This window comes from Poeciliopsis prolifica, unplaced genomic scaffold, assembly GCF_027474105.1.
Source record: "Poeciliopsis prolifica strain line A6 unplaced genomic scaffold, Auburn_PproV2 SCAFFOLD082, whole genome shotgun sequence".
Taxonomy (NCBI): domain Eukaryota; kingdom Metazoa; phylum Chordata; class Actinopteri; order Cyprinodontiformes; family Poeciliidae; genus Poeciliopsis; species Poeciliopsis prolifica.
The window spans coordinates 1,108,756-1,132,257 of record NW_026562457.1 but is presented as its reverse complement, the minus strand read 5'-3'; the positions used below and the strand labels follow the sequence as shown (position 1 = coordinate 1,132,257).

Here is a 23,502-nt window from a genome sequence, read left to right as displayed (position 1 = left end):
TTGATGAACGCAACATTACCTGAGATTTCATTTGATTTTACAAATGCATCGAATCTGAATCTTTTTTCTAGGTGTTGTGTTTCTATGTTTCAGTGGGCGGGCTCAATGCCCGCCACTGAGCTCCCTTTAACCAATCAGCTGCTTCTTTCTTTTAGGAGTTTCCTGACAGCCAATCAGTTTCTCACAGGCCGCCATGTTGTTTGTTTTTGTCAAAGATGTTAGGAAAAGAGGTGGCGAGGCGGTGGTGCTGCTGGGATGGGGGTGAGGGAGCGTTTGTGACGGGGAATTCCCAGGTAAAGTCATCCTCCTGAGCCCTGATTGGCTCAGCTGAGCCGTCACGTTCTGCCCAATCTGGAGAGTCCAAACGAAGCTGAGGTTGTGACGTAATCACACAGCTGACTCTGAAAATAAGAGCCGCTGATGACAATTTTTGATCTGTAAATCAGAAAAACATAAAAGAGTTCAATGAGAGCAGAACGTTCTGCGTTCAGGAAAAACATCTGGATCATCTGGAGCAATCAATCAATCAATCCCGCGATTGACTCAAACAGTTCCTGCTGTAATTTAGGGTAAACTGGTGGAGAGATGAACACCTGCTGGAGCCGCTTTTAGCTGCAGACGTCATAGGAAAAATGACATGAATAATTAAATCTGTTCCTGAAAACGTCACAGGAACAGATTCCTGCTGACTTCAGTTGTACCTCAGAATAACGCCGCCAGGTGGCGCCGTCGCTTCTCCCAAGAAGAGCAGACAACAGAAATCCGTTAAGCCATTTCATCACTTTTATTTTTTTCATTACAACCTCATTTACTTTATTTTACAGAGGTGCATGATGGGTAATAGACAGCGACAGCATGGAAGGCAGTGGCCGGCCACTAACCAAAAACCGTCCATCAATCAATCAATCAATCAATCAATCAATCAATCAATCAATCAATCAATCAATCAATCAATCAATCAATCAATCAATCAATCAATGTGACAATAACAAGAAATTTTAAATTCAGCAGCTGCATAAGTTTTGGTATAAAGCTTATGCAGCTGTTGTTGTTGTCATGGTAACAGGAATCCAGACAGGTGTGGTTGCCATGGTAACATGGACACGCAAAACTCCCTGGTCCTCTAAGATGTTACCATGGCAACTTGTCAGGAAATGAACAGAACAGACGGGGGGGGGGGGGATTATTGATTATTGACTGAAAATAAAGTTCATTGAGCTTCGACTGAAACCGACTGGAAATACCTTGATGTAACCAGTTAGAACTGGTTTCAACAGGACATACCTGGTTGTAACTGGTTGTAACTGGCTGTAACTGGTTGTAACTGGTTGTAACTGGTTGTAACTGGTTGTAACTGGCTGTAACTGGTTGTAACTGGCTGTAACTGGTTGTAACTGGCTGTAACTGGTTTCACCCTCACCATGACAGTTCTGAATGTCTATAACCAGTTAGTCAAATATAAGTAACTGTCAGGAACTATCCTTTACCAGTTCTGACCAGTTCTAACAGGTTAACCAAAGCCTAGCTAGGGATACTTGACTAGTTGTTCAAATTTGTCAGGATGGTTGGAATTAAACATTGATTAGAACAACGTGTCAAAATAATCTGGGCCAGTCAAACCAGTAGCTATCAGTAAGCAGAAATTGTCAAAACCTTTAGCAATCAAAGCCAAAGAATGAGTGAAAACCTATAAGAACCAGTTACAACTGATATAAACTGGTCCAAACTGATCCAGCTAGAATTTTTACTGCTAAAATTAAAACTGGCAGGAACTGGTGAAATCCTGGAAGAACCAGTTGGAACCAGTTAAAGTTGTAACACCAGTCTGAACCAGATACAACCGGTTTGAATTGGTAACAACCTGCAAGAACTAGTTGAGAAGAGAGAAGAAAATTCTGTAAGAACCAGATACTAGCAGTTAAAACTGGAAAGAACAAGTGAAAATTTATGAGAACTACTTAAAACTGCTAGCACCAGTCAAAACCAATTAGAACCAGTTGAAATTGGTCAAAACCAGTGAGAACCGGTGGACATCAGTCAAACTAAAGAGACTGATTTAGAACCAATAAGATCAATCCCAAACCAGTGGGATCCATTGAGAACCAGTTAGAACTCTGCTAACAGGAAGGCTTCAGTCACACTGACAGAAACAGAACAAAACAGATCAACTGAAACAAAGACGCTAACAGGCGCCGAAAGACCCGGTGGCCATTTCCTTCCATCCTCACCGCTCCACATGCTAAACACACGCTAACAACAAATGGTGACTGCCAAACAACCAATCAGAGAGCCAGAAATCCAGAACCTAAAGCAAGAACCTGTCCTGTTCTGATGTGTTAGCATAGCTTAGCACAGTCACTGGAAGCAGAGGGAAACTGCTAACATCAAAGACCAGGAACGTTCAGTCAGCAGGTGGCACTGTGACAACCACAACCACAAGAACATGGGGAACCTTGGCAATTCTTCTTGTTCATCATAGCAGCGGCCATGTTTATCTCTACAGACCGAAGCCTCAAACATGTCAGGGGTTCAGATGGACTCTGAAGAGTCAAAGGACATAAAAATCTACTCAACTTTGATGGTTCCAGGAACCGGCCTTCAGAAACCAGAGAAGAGGAGGTTCAGGTGTGGCAGTGAAAACAGAAAGGATTCAGGATTCAGACATTTAGAATACAGAAGTTAAGGCAAATCATGAACCTGGATGTTTCAAACATGTTTTTTTTCTGTTTCAGAATGTAAACTGGAGCCTGGCACACCTGGTGCACCTGGTGCACCTGGTACTCCAGGTGCACCAGGTGATCGAACAGGTTCCCTCAGCTTCCACTGCAGCGCCCAGCGTCTCTAACACGTCAGATCTCTCTTTAAACTTTGCCAGTCTGAACTTCCTGTGTAACTCTGATTGGAGGAACAACTAAGAGTTGACCTTTAACCTTTACATAGTCACATGAGCATTAGGTCAAAATAATAAATTATATTTACAAAAGTTTCTCCATTAAGCAGAATGAACACTGCCAGACTTATGGACACAGAGAACCCAAAGCAGGAATTCACTGGGAACCAACTGGGAACCAACTGGGAACCCAGAGAGCATCTGTGGTTCAAAGCTTGAGAACAACAAGAATGTTTAGAATTTTTTAGATGTAAAATTTCAAAAAACTTTCTGGAAAACAAGTGAAAAAGAGACAGATAAATTGAGAAAGAGAGAGAGAGATGGAGCCAGAACCAGTCCAAACAGAGTCGGCTCCATCTAAACACTGGAAGCATCTTAAACCAGTCAAAGACTCCATCCAGTCTGTATAGAACTTCCAGAGATTAGACATCACAAGCCCGTCATCGTGATCATCATCATCATCATGATAATCATCATTACCATCATCATCATCATCCTCGTCATCATCATCATCATCATGATAATCATCATTACCATCATCATCATCATCATCCTCGTCATCATCATCATCATCATGATAATCATTACCATCATCATCATCATCCTCGTCATCATCATCATCCTCCTTATCATCACCATCATCATCCTCGTCATCATCATCATCATCGTTCCTCCATCAGGTTCTTCTGTCAGGAAACGGCCAAAGACTGAATCCTGCCAGTGAATAACCAATCTCTGCTCTGATTGGTCAGTGTTCCTGCCAATCAGCTGCTCCAAAAGACTGGAGATGACATCATGTCTTACATCATTACTCTGATCATTAAAAACCAAATAAAACAAAGTTTTTATAAAATCACATAAAAAGTTGATATTTCCTTAATTTCTAAAGATTTTCTCCAACTCATAAAACTCAGTTTATAAATTACCTTTCATCTCCAACATTAAATATTAAACAGTTCCACGTTTCATTTTGTCATTTTTTGAAGAAAAAGAAGTAAATCAGAGATCTGCTGTAAACAAAAAGAAATAAATTCAGAGAACAGGAACCCTGCTGTGCCCAACCTCACCAGCAGGGGGAGAGGATGCTGGGAAATGTAGTTCTCCATGGTTCCGGTTCTGAAGAACCTCCTGCCAGTCCAGTGGGATGGATCGGTTCTAGCCTGTGAGGTGGAGGAATCTGTGGTTCTGGTCAGGTTCTGGTTCCCTGCTGTTTGTTGGACCAGACCTTCAGATCTTCGGATCCTCAGGAATGTGAGACAGAAGCTGCTTAGCAGAACTCTGGGCCCGTTTTGTGCTTTTTAGGTTGGTACTGCAGGAAGTTCTGTGAAGGTGTGAAAACTTTCTGGGATGAGACCGGACCAGCGCGGTCTCACCAGCCTGACCTTCGGTGACCCAGTTCTCCCAGGATCCGATCCGATCCAGTCTGGATCTGGACCTCCAGCAGAAAGTCATACAGAACATAGAGGAAGAGGAGCAGCTTCCTCTAAAGAGGACGATCTGGGTCGGATCCGGAGACTCTGGAGCGGACTCTTCTGTGTGCTTTGGGGTTCCGGTTCTTGGGGTCGGGTCCAAAGAAGCGCAGAACTTCACCGGGTCGTCTGGGACTGTTTCTGATCTTGATGTGTTGCTTTTCTGGACTATGCTGGCCAGAACCAGAACAAGATGTGGTCCGGATCAGAACCAGAACCGGTCCGGATGAGTTCTGGTTCTTGTGGTTCTAGTGCTTTCGATCTGATCTTATTTTCTAGCATTATATTCATGTTTCTGGATTGGCTGCTGGTTTGTGTTCAGGTTCTGAATTTGTTCTGGTTCTGATCTTCACTTTTTGTTTCAGTAAAAATGATGTGTTTATTAGTTACAGATTATTTATGGATTTATTTTGGATGAAATGTGAATTATCGAGAGATTTCTCCTGTTTTGTTTCTGGGTTTGTTGTAGGTCAGTTGTGGTTTGTTTTGGGTAAATTATAGATTATTTCTATTTGTTCTGGTTGACCTGGTCTGTTTGGGAACTTAGTTCTGGATTAACTCGGGTTTGGTTCTGGATTAACTCGGGTTTGGTTCTGGCTGTGTTTTTTCTTCGGTCCAACCAGGACATGTTTTCCAGATTCGGCCTCATCTTCATCTTCACTCCAGTGAAATCAGGTGTTTTCTCCTTCCGCCTCGCCATCGAGCTCCTCCCCTTCCTCCTCCACGCTCTCCACGAGATAGATGGATGAGAGGCTCCTCCCCCCTGCCGGCCCTGGACAGGACATCCATCCACCTGCGCTGTAGCTCCTCCCCTTCTGCACTGAAGTAGAGAGTCAGGTGACTCTGGGAAATCTTGAAGGCGTGGCGTCGCTCCAGGCGGTCACATGACTCTGGCGGCGAGACCTCGAAGCCAATCAGAGGGATGCTGCGCTGTGCCTTCACATCCTGCGGAGAACAACCATACACTTCATTATGTTGACTCTTTCCCAGGTGCATTGTGGGTATTTACCCTCCACTTTGAAACAGCGTATGTCTCTGTTTCCTGACTGGCTCAACTACACCTGGCTGCAGCAACAGGAAGGGCGGGGCGGGCCGCTGTCATTCTCAGACCTGATATGGAAACTGGACCATTGCACTCCGGAAGTGAAGGGGGCGCTATATTATCCATGTTTTTATTTTCTTTGTGATATATTTTCAGCTTTAGGAAGGATTTTCACTCTCAGTTTGTGTTTGATCTTTTCTCTTTTATTTACAGTTTTAACAGATTCTGTCACTTCCTGTGTTCTTCTAAATCTGCTCCTCATCTTTTCGGGCCTGATGCTGCCTCTAGTGGCGTGGGGTGGTAACACGACTAATATCACTACATTACTAGAATAGCACAAAGTCTTTATAATTGACCATTAATTTCAGCATAACTGGAACCATAAAAGATCAATTGTAAAACATTTTTCATTTCCTTAAGGATGTAGAGCTGATTAAATGACATAAACAATATCTTTATACATTATAGATAATATCTATATATCTCCATAAATTATAGAAGGAACAAAAGAAATAATGAGACATGAAAAACAACATGATCAACTAGAATAAAAATATCATTTGCAATGTATACATAATAAATTTAAGTGAGCAAAAGTCAATAATAAACAATGAATCAGGTTCAGAAGAATAACAACCAGGTTGTTAAACAGATACAAGCTAAAATTCACATTTTTGTTTTTATGGTGCCATGTATATTATTCTGAGAAACGTTTAGTTGGTAGAGTCGAAAATATACTCATTATCAACATGAAAATTTTCCTCTAAAACAATAAATCCTATTCATAGAATCACATCATCAATAATTTATGAATAGAGTAAAACTCTCAGCAAGCTGCAGGTAAATGTTAACATTTAGCTGGTAAAGAATAATTATTGCCCTGTCAATAAATGATTTCTAATAGATTGTTATTACCAGAGGAAAACAGAAACAGCTTCATGAGGTCAGAGGTCAAACTGATGAAGAAAGAGGATGGATGCTCTCTGCTAAAATATTCCTGCATCTTCCATCATCTTCCAGCAAACAGTTGAGATAAAGTTGGTTCTGGTTTCACCACCATTTACCTGCTGTTTTACCTGCCAGTGAAAGTTTCATTAAAAGTTTGTTAATCTGCAGCTCATGAGACGGAACCAGCCGAGGAGATGAAAAGTTCAAACTCAACATTGTCTGGTACAGAAGCTCTAGTTGGGTAACCCAGAGATCACTGAGTCTTCTTAAAGACTCAGTGGGGTGTGAGTGTGTGTGCACGGTTGTTTGTCCTGTTTGTTTCTATGTTGCCCTGCGACAGTCTGGCAACTAGTCCAGGTGACCCGCCTCTCGCCCAGAACACAGCTGGAGAGGCTATGGATAATATAGGAAACAGCGCCCCCTTCACTTCCGGACTGGAATGGTCCATATAAGGTCTGAGGCTGACAGCGGTCTGTCCCGCCCCGTCCTGTTGCTGCAGCAGGTTCATCTCGACCGGTTGGATTAAAGAAGCCCAACCCTGTGCTGACTGTAGTACCTGCAGCCTCCTGTAGGGCCCAGGTGATGGAGGCTCACCTGTGGAGCGCCGTAGACGTAGAGCACCAGCGGCTCGTTCTCCGGGATGACGAACCACGCCTTCTGCCAGCCCCGCCCCCCGCCCTTCTCCATGTGGTGAAGAAAACTGCAAATCACACTGTTCTCTGCGGCCAGCGATGCCTGTTTCTATGGTAACAGAGGGGAGACGTCAGTCAGGCCGACAATGCGTCGGACTGTGGTGATGTCAGTGATGTCACAGTGATGTCACGCATACCTCCAGGATGGAGCGCCTCCTATGGCTGCTGCTGCTCATCCGCCCGGACGACGGCGACGCCCCCACCAGCATCACGTAGCAGTCCACGCAGACGCGGTTGGTCCGGTTGTTGTCGTACGACAAGCGAGCGCGAAACTCCGAGCATTTGCCACAAACCACCTGGAAGATGGAGGACAGACGGTGAGAGAAGGAGCCGGGCGGAACCGGGCAGAGCCGGGCGGAACCGGGCGGAGGACATACATGTCCGCAGGCTTTGCAGTGGTGGCGTCTCTTGGTAATGGAGTTGAACGGCTCCTGGCACTTCATGCACAGAGTCACTTCCTTCTCCCGGATCGGAGTTGGCGCTCGTTTTCCCAACTCCACGCAGCTCTGAGGTAAAGCAAAACGACTCGTTAGCGTTTCGACACCCGCAGTACCAGAGCAGAGCACCAGGGGCGCTGTTACCGGGGAGTGGGGCGGCGTGGACTCGTCGTCTCGCAGAGAACAGGTGAGGTGTCTGAAGCTCTCCATGGTCTGTTCATGGCGCTGGATGGTGGCCTGGATGGCCTGCATGAAACATGCAAGTCTATCTCAATAACGTTCTAAAAGTTTAATCTAAAATAGTTCAAGCAGTTTATTGTTGAAACAAGTTTCAACAATAAACTTTAGGTTTAGCTTTAGGTTTTGGAACCGGCTGATGTTTGAGACTGGACCAGCCACAACCGACAGAACCTTTGGTGTTCAGGAAGAGCAGGAACACACCTGAATCCAGTCCTTTTTCTCTTCCTCCGTTCTGCAGAAACACAAACACACAGCGAGCCTCAGAGGAACCGCAGTGGTTCTGAAGCGGTTCTGAAGCGGTTCTGAAGCGGTTCTGAAGCGGTTCTGCCTCCCAGGTCTGGGCGGGTCCACCTACCTGGCCTGCAGCTCCAGAGATCTCTGTTTTCCAGACACCAGGAAGGTTCTGCTGGGAACAGCAACACTACTGGTCTCTTTAAGCTATGGACACAAACACTCTGTTAGTTCAACCAGAACCAGAACCAGGGAGGTTCAAAGTGTGGTTTGGGGGCCATTACAGTCTCACCTCCATGCCGTCCACATCGATGCGAGCGCGGACGCTGTACTTCTGACCAATCAGGCGCAGCTTGGGGACGCAGTACAGCAGCCGGTCGTTGAACTGAGGAGAAAAAAGGGAGCTGTTAGAACCCGGGCGCCGGACCGGCTGAGGGTCCAACAGAACCAGCCCATACCAGGATCAGGTATCGGTCCTGCGTAGTTCCATTCTTATTGGACAGCTTGAGGATGTGTCCCTCCTTGATGAGTTCATTGGTCGGGTTGACGATGTCTTCCTCTCCACCCAGAAGCTCATAAACCTTCAGCAGCTTCCTCATTCGCTCCTGAAGGACAGACAAGAACCGGAAAACACTAGAACCTTACAGAACCTTACAGAACCGACTGAACGTTAGACCCAGAACCCTGAAGAAACAGTATAACAGGAGCAGAAGATAACGGTTTAACTGCAGGGGGGCTTTGTTTCCCGTCAGCCTCGGAGGTTTTCCCACCACCTCTGTCTCACCTCGCAGCTAAATGCAGCCTGAACATCACCCGAGCTTCTGGGAGATCCAGAAAGCTAAAATTGATCCTGGACAAACAAACTTCATCTGCAAAAGATTTTATGTGCAGCTTTCCTGAAGAAACCAGAATCCCTCAGATCCCTGATGACACAGCTCCGAGTCAAGCGCTTTGGCCAATAGAGGAGAAAGACCACAAGCCATTTCTCCTGCTGGCGTTAGGCTGGGCGTTTCCTTTGGTTGCATTTACCCCGAATGCCCTGCACTATAGTCAACTTCCTGCTTTTGGAGTGGTCTCCAGCCGGCTTGGCGTTCACATGCATTCAGACCAAACCAGAGTTCACTTTAACCAAACCCAGACTGAGGTTTGAGGGCTAGAGGTCAGAGTTCGCTTAGCATTTACACCTCACCAACTGAAACTGGACTTCTAGACAAACTGACTGGATCAGAGGGAACAGAACCTTCAAGCCTCGGATCACCACTCCTGGTTCTGTCCTAGTTCTCCAGGAGACATGAAGACGTTTCAGGAAAAACTTCATCCGCTTGTTGGTCCTCAGAGGCCAACGTGGTGATGGACTCTGCAGGATATGAAGGCCGGCTTGAGGAAGTCCCCAAGGTCCTCCTTCCTCCACAACGGGCCAGAACCAGTCCAGGTCTGCAGTCTCCACACACCAAGCAGACTGGGATGGTAGTCTAACTTCAGGAGCCACAGAAGGTTCCAATGATCACCTAAACCCCCGACTGGTTCAGGAGCCCTAGCGGGGTCCGTCATCACCAGTAGGGTTTCTGGTTGCACAGTCCCCAAAACTTGCTTGAATCTGAACATGTTCTGATTCCAGGCTCCAGGTTCATTCCCAGTTCTCAATCTGACAGAAAGTTCTGGTTTTGTCCCATCCGGTCTTACCATCTTCCTAATGGCGGCATTGGAGTGTTCTGCAGCCGTAGCGATCAGCTCCAGAGACTCTGCAGAGACACACAGACAAACACATGAGACGTTCAAGGACAGTGTGTTTGGCTTCCTGCTGTGGTTCCTTTGGATGTTTGGCGTCGTACTCTGGGCGTCCCGGTGGTCCGGGGCGTCCTCCGGGAGGCGGTTCAGGTAATCCTTGAGCAGCAGCTCGTAGCGGGGTATCCTCTGCACCGGCTCCAGCATGTGGTGCTGCAGTGTCAGGTTCCCACAGCGCTCCTCCTCTGCCAAGCACAAAACCGGCATGAGGCAGGGACCAGGTGGGACCAGGGCCTGGTCCCACCTGGTCCTGGTCCTACCTGGATCTCCTGGATGATGGCCTTGAACGGAGCGGACCTCTCCATCCACATGTTCACCAGCTCCATGGCTCGGTCAAAATTCTTCACATACTCTCCGTACATCTTAAGGAAGGGAGCCAGCTTCTGCAGGATGTCGCCGATCCGCGGGTTGGAGTCCCTGCAGGCAGAACCAGAACCAGTGCAGAACCTCAGTGCTCATCTATTCACCTCTATGCAGATGATACAATTCTTACATTTGTACCATCCTCAGTAGGAGCAGCAACACTTCAGTAAATCCAAAATCCAAAGAAATGAGAATCACTAGAAAAAGTTATTGATAATCATTGTCTGTATTTCCATTACTAATGTGAGCAAATCTTTGTTCTGCTAATGCCAAAAAAGATCATTTTGAAATTACAGTGTTCCCATTAAATAACAAATTAATAAGTTTGTTTGTGTGATAAATCATTTAAAATCCTGGCAGTAATTGATGTAAACATTAGATTTATTCATAACACGGAGTCAACGCTCATCGTCTGTCAGCCAATCAGAAGAGACGCTGGCGACTGATTCAAGCCCCGCCTACTCAGCTCCATCTGCGGCGTTTATGGGAAACTGTTGTCGGCCATTTTCCAGAACAGTTATGGATTCAAGACGCGGGAGGAGCCAGAAAAAGCAAAGCATCATCCGCTGCCCCCTTCCTGTCGTCTTCTTCAGCGTTTCTGCCAGTAGCAACATCCGGCGGCTGATCACATGACTGATAATGTGAATAAAATGTTTCCATACAGTTTTGTGAAATACATCGATATCAATCTGGTCGACAACACACCTCAACCCAGCTCAAAAATATTTGATAACATTTTTTTTTCAAAATGACCATATTTCCATGAAACAAATTTATTTTTACAACTTCAATTTGTGCAATATTATGCAAAATGGAAACGCAGTCGGAGATGCTAATGTTGCTTTTGACTATTAAGCTCAATCAGTCGCTAAGGTCATTGATAATTTGTTTTGAATGAAGGTTAAATGAAGGTTAAATGAAGGTTAAATGAATGTCAAAAAACGCTCACCACTCCTCCATGCGTTTCTGCAGCGCCGGCAGCAGGAACTGCTGGTGGAAGCAGTAGATGGAGCAAATGTTGGAGAAGATTCCCTGAACCACGTCACAGGGGAACGAGGAGCGGCAGCGCGCCTCCTCAAGCAGGCGGGCGCAGAACACCTGCAGAACAGGCAGCCAATCAGAGCCTGGGGGCGGGCCTTCTGCCCTGCTGTTGGCCGCAGTACTCACCTGGTCCAACAGGTGGAGCTTGGACACGTAGCGGTCTCGGTGAGGAGAAGCTCGTTGGCGATGTTGAAAACCCGCTGATGGACAGACAGCTGGACACAAACAGAACCAGTGAGACCGTTTGAGGTTCCGATCCGTCTCAGTACCGGACACAGAACCAGGGGATTCTGATGAGGTTGTGGATTTATCTGTCTCAGATCATCTGTAGAAAATTCTCCTCCACCTTCTAATTCTAACTAGAAACAACCAATCAGAGCCGGGAGGCGGGTCTAAGCGCTGTCAGTCACCCTCTTCATGGTGATGCTCAGCCCTCGTTGCTCGCTGCTACGCGTCCTAGCATAGCCTGCTGTGAATCCGAGGCTAGTTAGCATGGCCACCAATGATGGCTGATGAACGCTTTTCCTGTTGCTTCTCTGTCATTAGAACATCGAGCAGCGAGTACATAAAGGTGATTGACAGCATTAAGACCCGGCTCCCAGATCTGATTGGTTGTTTTGCAGCTCAGGGAGGTGGAGATCAATCACATCACGCTGACAATTACAGACCGCAGCTTTAAACCTGAACGTGTTTTTCACATCAGCCAGTGTATGACCAACCTGCTCTCTGATTGGTCGGTTTGTGTCTCACCCAGGGATTCCTGGCGGTCCGGTTTGGGGGGCCAAAACAGAGTTAGCTCCGCCTCCTCCTCCAGGTCGCTGTCCCCTTCCTCAGAGAAGTCCCTCCTCCTCGCCCCGCCCGAGCCTCCTCCCCCTCTCCCACCTCCCCAGCGGTGGACGAGGAGCTGGAGAGGCGGGGCAACAGGGCGGGGCTGCAGGTATAGGCCACGCCCACGTCGTCCACGCCGACGAAGCAGAGCTCCTCGCTGTGCGACGGCGAGCTGATGCTGTCAATGCCGCTGTCCCGATTGGCCAACTTCCCGTCCGTCTGCGAAGAGGGGAGGGACAGGCACTCGGAGGGCAGCTCTGATTGGTCCGGAGGCTGCTGCTCCTCCGTGTCCATGGTGACCGCCTCGTCCTCCAGCGGTTTGTCTGAGGCGCTGTAGCCCGACTCCATGGACAGACGCTTGTGATGGACGTCGTCCCGGCAGGCCGCCTCTAGCTCTTCATCCTCCTCATCATCTTCATCACATAGGTCAGCCCCTTGCGTGATGTCATCCTTCTCTGTGAAGTCACTGGGTGGCTCCGCCCCCCCGGGTTGGGGGGGGACAGGCGAGGCAGAGGATGGAGGTGATGAAGACCGGGGGAAGCAGGGTCCAGTGGGCGGGGGCACAGCGCCCCCCCGGTGATGTCCGGCACCACGATGATCTGCTCGCTGCAATACAGACAACCAATCAGCAACCAGGAGCAGCGATGACACCACCCCCACTCCGACCAATCACAGCTTACCGCTCAAACTTCTCGATGAGCGACAGGACGCAGGTGGGGGAGGCGGTGCCGTCGGCCCGGCTGGGGGGGGTCCAGCCCCCCCGGGGGTCAGCAGGGAGGGGCCTGCAGGGGGGCGGCGGTGGGAGGGATTTCTCCGGGACTCGGGGGCGTGGCCTCATGGCTCCTGCTTGTGCTGCAGGTGGGGGGGCTTTGGGGGAACTAAAGGAAAGGGGTGGAGCCACAGAGTGGGTTTGAATGAAATGCACAAAACTTCTACAATCAATTTGACCTTTAAAAGCGTTTTACACAAGAGACACATTTCTGAACCCTGACATGCATCAAACCTGTAACCTCCAAGTTACAAGTCAACTAATCTAGACAGCAGCAACTGAACCGCTAAACGTACCCTGAGGTTTGGGCCCCGGCAGTGGCGGACGGGTCCGGTTTGGCGCCGTTACCGTGGTTACTGGCAGCTCTGGTGGCCCCGTGTCATTCACGGATCCGCCGCTCTCCGCCGGCTCTGCCCCTCCCTCCGACCCCGGGTCCGAGTCGGGCTGCAGGGGAGCGTCAGCGTCCAGCGCCCCCTGGTGGCCACATGGAGAGCAGGACGGCTCCAGAGAGAGGCTCTTAGCCAGCAGGGTGGGGCTGGTGGAGGAGGCGGGGCCTGTGGGGCAGGACACATGTCACACACCCACTGTCTTTCAAAATAACAGCCAAATAAAGAAAAAAAATGCTTCTTTGCAAGAGCGGTGACAGAAATGTGTTCTGGAACCTTCGTACTTGTTGGTTTCTGATACAGCCGTGAATGTGACGCACAGCTACGTCGCTAACAGCAGCGATGGAAGCAACTTCTCTGATCCTAAACAACGTGACTGAAAAAGGCTTTTGTTCTGTTTGAGTTGTGCTAAAAGCAGTTAGCTTATCAACAAAGCTACGCTAGCATAAAATAGCACCTGGCTGCTAAACCTGTAGCAGCTAACACCCACAGCCCAGACCTGTAAAGATGCTCCATGATTGAGCAGGACTTCCTGAAACAATCTGATGGTTTCACATGAAAACAGTTTTAATCTGTTGAAGAGCAGAACATCAGAGGTCAGAGGTCTCATAATTTAGGGCTAGTAGCATGTTAGCTTAGGTTGTATTGAATTCAGAATGTTGCTTATTTAGTCGATAAAGTGTGATTAATGGATTACAGACCCTGAAATGAACTCCGTTTATCGGGTTCCTCCACTGACAGAATCACACCATTTGGACCCTTTGGTTCTGCAGGTTCTGGTCCAGAGCAGAACCCACTCCTCATCTTCATCACCTCTCATCTACGATGTTCTCATTGTCCTGAAGGGGGCAGTAAAGAGCTTTATTCAGATTGATGGCGGTGCTCGGCCTCTGGTCCAAACGGCCAGAAGTTAAGAAAATTATCTCCATTATTTCAAGAGCCGTTCTAGTTTCCAGGAACAATCTGGAAAAGGATTAAAAACAGCAAAAGAATCTTCTGGGAAAAAAGTGATAAAACCGAGTGAGCGGTTCTACAGCGGTTCTAGAGGTTCTGATGGTTCTAATGGTTGCCAGCAGAACAGGAGGCTGTGACCCGGTACCAGTCCAATTGGTTCAGGCAGTTACAGCAACAGCAGCTGAAAGAAATTCATGAGGTGAAAATGTGTCCAGTCATTGAGAGCAGCAACATCTCAGCAGCTTCCTGCAGCTTAAATACCAGCAGAGCAGCCAGACAGGAAGTGTGTGTGTGTGTGTGTGTGTGTGTGTGTGTGTGTGTGTGTGTGTGTGTGTGTGTGTGTGTGTGAACTTGTTAGGAGGTCATGGGAAAGCCTGAGTGGGCTGATGTGGACCAGATGTTCTGCTGATGGAAAACCGCTGGCCAAACTACACTACCCACAATCCTCCAACACCACTGTTGGTCAGAAAGAGGCTTGAGTTCTCCTAAGATTACTGGGAAGTTCTAATGATTCTGATTCACTGAAGACGTTTTAAATTGTTCTGAATCTGAAGTGAATCAGAACGTTGATGGTTTATTCATCCAGTTGTCACCAACTGCAGCTTGTTCTGCAGACAGACTGAATCAAGATGGCGCCACCCATGGTGTTTGATGGTCCAACTTGACAAGTTCACTGTCGTCACACCTTTACTTGGTTCTGGATCTAGTTCTGTTAGTCTGCCGCCATTTTCAGCCCCCACCTGTCACCCAGGTAACTCTGTTTGTTCTGGTCCAGATAACCATCTTCAGACATCAGATGGTCCCAGAAGCTCCAGGACCTGCTCCTGACAGGAAAGGTATCCCTCTCTATTTGGTTTGTTTTAAGGTCCTATTTCTGACTGCCTTCCTGTTGGTGGATCTGCTCCATTCTCTGAACTTGTCCCTGCTGGTTCTGGACCTTGGAGCTGTTCTCGGACCACTGGCAGAAGAAAAGACTTTAATCAGACTCGGTCACTGACAGGCCCCACAGCACAGGACATAACTCAGATCTGGTTTTACCTTTTGGACCCAATAAGTCATCTTGTCATATTTCTTCTATTCCCTCCTGATGGTCGACCCGGTTCTACTGGAACCAGAACATCTGCTCCACCTCCAGCTGCTGTGGTTCTGACCCAAACCAGCCTGTTTTCCTCCTGGCCTGTGGGCGCTGCACCAACAACCACTGCAGGAAACGACACTAAAACCTCTGAAGACACTGAGAGCAATTCCTGTTCACCAGATGAAACAAGATGGAGGCGTCAGAGTTTAGTGATTTCTCTTTAGTCTTTGGCTGAAGACCAGGAGCCATTTCTGCTGCTAGCGCTAGGCTAGCATGTTAGCTTTGGTTACCCAGAATGCCCTGCGCTGTAGTCCACTTCCTGCTTTGGAGCGGTCTTTGGTCCGCTTGGTGTTCACATTCAAACTGAACCCAGACTGAGGTTTGGAGGACCAGAGGTCAGAGGTCAATGAGTGTTGACACCATTCTGCAGGTTCCCGAAATCAACTGACTGGACTTTGTAGGCTGGATTATGTCAACTGAACAGGACTGCTGGGAATGCAGGCATTAACTATAATCCCAGTTTCTAAGTGACCTTTATATCAAACGGTTTTCAGTCGGCTGTTTGAATCATCTCCAGATTTCTTCCAGATCTTTGTGGATCGTTTAGTCTGGTTGAAAGAACTAAAACAGCTCTTAGTTTAGTTCCTGGATCCATGTTCAGCCTTTCAGACGCTAGATTTTCACATCCTGTCAGCTTCCAGTCGTGTTCCTCCTCTCCTGTATCAGTCCTGGGGTTCCCCAAGGCTCTACCTGCGGTCCGCTGTTGATCCCTGAGACGAAGAGGAAAACACAAACTACCCTCTACTGAGAACAGTTAGCAGGTTGGCACTTCATTGCTGTCCTGAACCTTTAGTGTTTTCAGTGGTTTGGAACCAAACCAAGTTCGGTCCAAAGAAAACACAGAGAGAATCAACCAATCAGAGCCAGAGCTGACCAATCAGGAACCAAACCGGCAACCAGGAGCAGAGGCAACAGGAACCTGGATCTGATGCAATCACAGAAAGTTCTCAGGGATTTCATGTGTGAAAACCAAGAAAAACATTTCACACCAATGTTCACATGTGAATGATGTGCATCACATGAAGAAGCGCATCTCTCTCTCTCTGTGTGGATTTGGAAAGATTGGTGGTAAAAACTCATGTGGACTCATATTTATCACGTGATTTATGTGAAAATTAATAAAACTATATAAAATAAAAATGAGAACATGTGAATCTCTGGGTCCACATGTGTTCTCAGCCTCTTTCATGTGAATCACATCCTTCATGTTTTAAAAAATGATTTTCACATGTGAATTCCCTGCCGGTCCAGAACCTTTTCCTGGTTCTGTTCCTGCTGAATGGACGGCTCTGCTCAGTAGAACCTGCAGAACCCGACAGGTTCCACTGATGTACCTGATTCTGGTTCCGGTAGCACTGAAATGGATTTTCACATTTTCAGAACCACCAGGCCGTTATTGGACCGGGCCTAGGCTCGGTTCTGCTGCGAGGCCCAATCAGAAGGGTGTCTCTCTCTGCTGGTTTTGATGCCCACGCACGCGCACACATCGCGTCAGGACGCGCGTGTTCACAGAAACACGATCGATGAGCCGCGCTCGGCTCGGCTCGGCTGGGCTCGCCTCGGTTCGGTCCGGGTCCAAACAGACAGCAGCTCATCGATCACCGGTCGGATCGATCCCACCCATCAGCAGCGGGTCACGTGACTGCGGCGGGGCCGCTTTCAGGTCGGTGTCACATCTGGCGCGCGGCCGCCAGTAGCCCACTTCCACTGCGGATGTCGGTCAGTGTGTGCGCGTGCGCGGCGGGATTATTCCACACACAGAGAGGAAAATAGGACGAGCACGCGCCTCCTGCAGGGTGTGTGCGCGCGGTGCGGGTCGGATGCGGCTGGCGGACTCACCTCTGCTCAGGCTGCTTCGGTCCATGTACATCGCGCAGCAGAAAACGAATCCGGTCATTAAAGAGACGTCGGTGCGCGGGGAGAGCGGCTCCCGCGGTCCACAGCAGAACAAACACAAACACACACACACACACACACACACACACACACACACACGGCCCGGTTCGGCCGGTCCGGACCCGCGGCTGCCGTTCAGGACGGATCAGGCGGTGGATCCGCGCGGCTCGGTTCTGCCCGGTGCGCGTGCGGCGGCGGCGCGGAGGGAGGGGGCGGGGACGCGCTCCCTCTCTTCCCCTCTCCTCTTTGGTTTCCATGACAACAAATTAAAAGGAAAGGTGACAGGTGATCACGTGGCGCCGAGCAGTCAACAGAACCATTTCTATCAAACATCAGCAACCAGAACCACTGACGGTTCGGTTCTGGTTCCAGGTTTACCCTCCAAGGCTCGGTTCTGCTGTGCGCAGTCCGTCATCTGCAGTAAACCGAACCAGAACCTCTGACACAACCAGAAGGGGGCGCACTGGACCCACCTCTTCACCTCATACAGCTGGGCAGAGCCTCCCCTGACCTTTGACCTCCTCGAGTCTGACCGAGAACAGAACCAAAGCAGAACTCAATGTTAAATGTTTATTTTGAAACTGTGAGATTTATAAGTGAATAACTTTGAAAAGTGAAGCCACTTTTTATCTCTTCTGCCAGATGAAATCATCCGAATGATGGCCGCTGGTTCCTGCAACAGGAATGCAGATAAACCAGAACCATCAGGATGGTTTCTGTGAGAAGGGCAGAGTCCAGATGACCCCAGAGGTTCTGCTTCCCAACACAGTTTCCTTCAGCTGGGACAAATCTTGGAGTAAAGAGCAGAAATGAAAGACATGAACAGGAGGAACCATGAGAAACCCGGATCGATCAGATCCGGCAGAAGATGACCTGGTTTCTGGTCCCAGACCAGAAACCGGGTCTGGATCACAGAGCTGGATGGGTCCCAGAGAAACAGCTGGAGCTGATCGTTCTGATCAGGAATGATCCGGAGCGTCAGGATGGAGCGCCGAACGTTTTTACATCCCGCCGAACCACCAGAACCACGAAGACTGATGATGACCGGTGACTTAATTCATTCAAAACAAAATGTGACAAGTGTTTCTCGTTTTGATGATTTGAAGCAGAGCGGGTGTTCCAGGCCCAGCTGACCTTTGACCTCGCTCATCTTCATCAGGGTCATTTCAGGCTGAAGAACCTCCAAACTTTAACTTTTTTACTTCGAAACCCACTAAATACTGATTTTAGTTGGTTGAAATTTTCACATTAAAAGATTTTGAACAAACATTCTGAAGGTTCCTCCATATTTTCCCCAGTTTTAGTATTTATTTAAATGTTTTCACACAGTATATTTATAATTCCACTCTTTGTGGTGTTTATTGCATTAGGTTGTTTACTGTTATGGGTGCACACATTTAGTAAACACCTTGTGTTTATTTGATTCCTATACCACTTTGTTTTGCTGAGTTTGAAGGACTGATTGAAACCAGGAAGTGGAAGAATCCATCAGGCTGCTGGAAGCAGAATCTGCCTTTCTCCACTCAGAGCACAATTGCTAAAATATTTTTGTTGTTAGGTTGTTTTGTTTTTACATTTGTGTTCTAGTCAAAATGTTTTGGTTTGAGTTACTTATTTATGGATCTTTGTGTCCTATCACACTTCTCCTCATCTGTGTAAGCTAGCCTTTGTGTATAAATTACCATTTGAATTCATTGTCAGATTTTATTCAGGTCAGTTTATGGTTTCTGTCCTGAGGTAGGCATGCCTTAGTTGAGGATTTCTTTTGGGCATATTTTGTTATATTGTTTAGATTTGTTGAAAGTAAAAAGAAAATATTCTTTTTATGAATGCCTTTGTCCTTGTGGCTTACTGGTCGGGCCGCAACAGACAGGAAGTTGTTGGGTGGAAGAGGAAGTTGTTCGGCATTCCTCAGGCTTCAGGTTCTGCTCACAGTTCAAACCAGAACTAGAACCATGAGAGTCCAGCTGCTCAAACTCTAAACTGCAGCATCAGCTCCAGTCTGTCTGAGGTCAAAGGTCATGAAAGCTTGAGCCAATCAGAGTTCTTTCCCTGGATCCATATGTTTTCCGTAAGCAGAAAAAAATAACCACAAACTCAACAAAACACTCGATCCAGTGCCAAGAACTACAGTTGGACAACCAGGAGTTCAGTTCAGAGTCAGAGGATCCGGAGCCTACACACACACACACACACACACACACACACACACACACACACACACACACACACACACACACACACACACACACACACACACACACACACACACACACACACACACACACATGCACGCACACAAAAGTTTACCTTTCCATCATATTTAGGACTTTGTATAGACTTCCATTACATTTTTCTTAACCACTATTAATTTGATAGAACTCAAATCTGCATATTTAACATATATATATATATATATATATATATATATATATATATATATATATATATATATATATATATATATAAATAATAATGGTTCTTATCCTCTGAGCTCGGGTCCTCTACCAGAGGATATATATAGATATATAGATCTATATATATAGATCTATATATCCTCTACCAGAGGATATATAGATCTATATATATAGATCTATATATCCTCTACCAGAGGATATATAGATCTATATATATAGATCTATATATCCTCTACCAGAGGATATATATATAGATATATAGATCTATATATCCTCTACCAGAGGATATATAGATCTATATATATAGATCTATATATCCTCGGGGGTGTATAATCAGTAATATATATATATAGGATATATATATAGATATATAGATCTATATACATAGATCTATATATCCTCTACCAGAGGATATATAGATCTATATATATATATAGATCTATATATAGATCTATATATATAGATCTATATATAGATCTATATATAGATCTATAAATAGATCTATATATATAGATCTATATATAGATCTATATATATAGATCTATATATAGATCTATATATATAGATCTATATATAGATCTATATATCCTCTACCAGAGGCCTGGGAGCTTGAGGGTCCTGCAGTATCTTGGCTGTGCCAAGGACTGCTGCACATTTCTGGACTGAGATGTCTGATGTTGTTCCTGGGATCTGTTGTAGCCACTGCTCCAGTTTGGGGGTTACTGCCCCGAGGGCCCCGATGACCACAGGCACTGTGGTCTTTACCTTCCAGGCCCTCTCCAGTTCTTCCCTGAGGCCCTGGTATTTCTCCAGTTTCTCCTTTTTCCTGATGTTGCAGTCACTTGGTATTGCTACATCTACCACAACGGCTTTCCTCTGATGTTTATCCACTACGACAATGTCTGGTTGGTTCGCCATTACCATTCTGTCTGTCTGGATCTGGAAGTCCCACAGGATCTTAGCTCTGGCGTTCTCCACCACCTTTGGGGGTGTTTCCCACTTTGATCTCGGGGTTTCCAGTCCATATTCTGCACAGATGTTTCTGTACACAATGCCTGCCACTTGGTTATGTCGCTCCATGTACGCTTTCCCTGCCAGTATCTTGCACCTGCTGTGATGTGCTGGACTGTCTCAGGGGCCTCCTTGCACAACCTACACCTTGGGTCTTGTCTGGTGTGGTAGATCTGGGCCTCTATTGCTCTGGTGTTTAGGGCCTGTTCCTGGGCTGCCAGGATGAGGGCCTCTGTGCTGTCCTTGAGTCCAGCTTTTTCCAGCCATTGGTAGGATTTACTGATATGAGCCACTTGGGTTATTTGCTGGTGGTACATCCCGTGTAGGGGCTTGTCCTCCCATGATGGTATCTCTGGCACCTCAACCTCCGTTCCCTGTTGTCTGAGACATTCACTGAGCACATTGTCTGTTGAGGCTTTGTCTCTGATGTATTTATGGATCTTAGTTGTTTCGTCCTGGACAGTGGTTCTCACACTCACTAGTCCTCTGCCTCCTTCCTTGCGGCTCGTGTACAGTCTCAGGGTGCTGGATTTGGGATGGAACCCTCCATGCATTGTTAGTAGCTTTCTGGTCTTAATATCTGTGGCTTTTATCTCCTCCTTTGGCCAGCTAATTATTCCAGCAGGGTATCTGATTACTGGCAAGGCATAGCTGTTTATCGCACGGATTTTGTTCTTGCCATTGAGCTGGCTTCTCAGGACTTGCCTTATTCGTTGGAGGTATTTAGCTGTGGCTCCTTTCCTTGTGACCTCATCGAGGTTGCCATTTGCTTGTGGTATACCTAGGTACTTGTAGCTGTCCTCTATGTCTGCTATTGTTCCTTGTGGGAGTGAGACTCCTTCTGTGTGGATGACCTTCCCCCTCTTTGTGATCAGCCGACCACATTTCTCTAGTCCGAATGACATCCCAATGTCCGTGCTGTAGATCCTGGTGGTGTGGATCAGTGAGTCGATGTCTCGCTCACTCTTGGCATACAGCTTGATGTCATCCATGTAGAGGAGGTGACTGATGTTGGCCCCATTTTTGAGTCTGTATCCGTAGCCAGTCTTGTTGATAACTTGGCTGAGGGGGTTCAGGCCTATGCAGAACAGTAGCGGGGACAGAGCATCTCCTTGGTATATGCCACATTTGATGGACACTTGTGTAAGTGGTTTGCAGTTGGCTTCAAGGGTGGTTTTCCACAGCCTCATCGAGTTTGCAATGAAGGCTCTCAGACTGGATAGCTCAATACATAAGGCATCAGTATATCACCCGAGAGGGCAGGGTTCGAATCCAGTCTGGGTCCTTAGGCAAGACCCTTCAAGCTACTGCCTACCTCATACCATGAGAGATACTAAGTTGTCAGAACTGTGGGACTTAACTACAAGTCCCCACCCAGTGAGGGGATACACGGCCCCAATGAGCGAAACAGAGCTGAACGAGACAGCTGCTGACCTGAGAGAGAGAATCATGACCCGAATGACAACCAGGCCTCCCGGCGCCAATTACAACGGCTGAGTGAAGTACCATCAGAAAGTCTCATTGAGAATGTGAATGCAGCATTGAGAACGATCCCTACCAACACCATATATATATATACACCGTCTTTATTTATAACCTGAAGCCCTTCATTCAAGGAAGCGGGGTGTGTGTGTCGATGTCTGTGTGTGCGCGTGTGTGTGTGTGTCAGTGTGTGTGTCTGTGTGTGTCTCTGTGTCTGTGTGTGTGTGTGAAACATGGTCAGGTGACAAATCGTGGTAGTGGTATCATGTGACCTGCAGCTAAAGAGTTCCAATTAGATTCACCATCATGTGATGAAGAACAACCTGTTGACCCACTGGACACCAGAACCAGAACCAGGTCCAGACATTGAATCCATCCATCCATCCATCCATCCATCCAACCAACCAACCATTAGCAGGAAGTTCTTGAGGCTCCGCCTCCTTTCTGGACACAGAGTCAGCAGTGACTCACCTGTCCTGCAGGGGGCGCTGTGGAGGTGGTAGGAGAACCTCATGGTGCTGAACTGGGTGGAGAAGGAAGTGGGGGTCAGACTGCGGGGTTGGTTCAGCTGCATGCCAAGGTCAAAGGTCACAGAGTCTCAGATCATCTTCTGGATCTCAGAAAGGTTCTGATTCTCTACAGCAGGAACCGGGCTCACACCGGGCCCCATTCAGATCCAAAGTCCAGCTTCAGGTTGTTCTGGTTCTGATCTCATTCTCCTCCATCTCTTTGTCTTTCTGTCACTCTTGCAGGAAGTTCTCGGCTCCCGCCGTCGTGGACTCCATCTCAGTCGCCATGGAAACAGTCTGGTAAGATCTGTACTCAGATCGTCTGACTGGACCCGGTTCCCCCCCCCCGACCTGACCCGGCTGCTTGGATCAGAGGACACCTGGAGGAGTTTTGCCGCCTGTTTTGACCCAACTCTGCTGCTCCAGGAGGTCCGATGGGTCCAGGTTCTGGTTCTGCTCCGGGTTCTGGTTCTGCTCCTCCTCCGACCCTCCAGCTCGTCTGAAAGCTGTGGGTTTCCTCCAGACAGCAGCTGGGTCGTCTCTGCGCAGCTCCAGACTGCGACCCAAACAGCCGAGCCGGACCAGAACTCCTCCTCCTCCCAGACATCTGATCCGGATCCCCTCCTCCCGCCGTCTGGTTTCTCATTTTCTCTGCTTTTGGTTTTTTCCAGGCTGGAATCTGGAGCAAAAGGAAAACCGGAGAGCAGAACTCCAGCAGAACTCTTTCCATGCCAGTCTGAACACATCTGGGTCTTTGGAGGTTCTTTAATGAGGCAGATCTTCAGATAATCTGACCTTTAACCTCCTGCTGGTTGTGACCCACAGAACAGTTTATAGTTTTCTGTTTGGTGAAGTTGGTTCAGATTGGATTAAATGCTGAGAGGAGGAAGAAAAACTAAAAGCCTCTGAAGGAATGTTGTTCAGAAACCAGCTGAATGTGGCAAAGATCATCCGTCCGACAGCCAATAGCTGCT

General features: G+C 47.5%; 1 protein-coding gene across 1 annotated transcript; it reads right to left on the bottom strand.

The window, feature by feature from the left end:
• Positions 1–761: 761 nt before the first annotated feature.
• On the bottom strand, positions 762–23,078 carry fgd1 (FYVE, RhoGEF and PH domain containing 1). The gene is given in 23 exon segments (XM_055022207.1): positions 762–5,097; positions 5,099–5,304; positions 6,944–7,090; positions 7,179–7,337; positions 7,419–7,547; positions 7,623–7,724; positions 7,920–7,950; positions 8,074–8,156; positions 8,242–8,334; positions 8,408–8,554; positions 9,633–9,691; positions 9,782–9,917; positions 9,995–10,151; positions 11,047–11,195; positions 11,265–11,296; positions 11,299–11,360; positions 11,894–11,993; positions 11,996–12,505; positions 12,508–12,572; positions 12,647–12,818; positions 12,821–12,844; positions 13,032–13,289; positions 22,491–23,078. Coding segments are annotated over 23 exon segments (2,991 nt in total). The 5' UTR covers positions 22,594–23,078; the 3' UTR covers positions 762–5,030.
• Between the last annotated feature and the right edge of the window lie 424 nt (positions 23,079–23,502).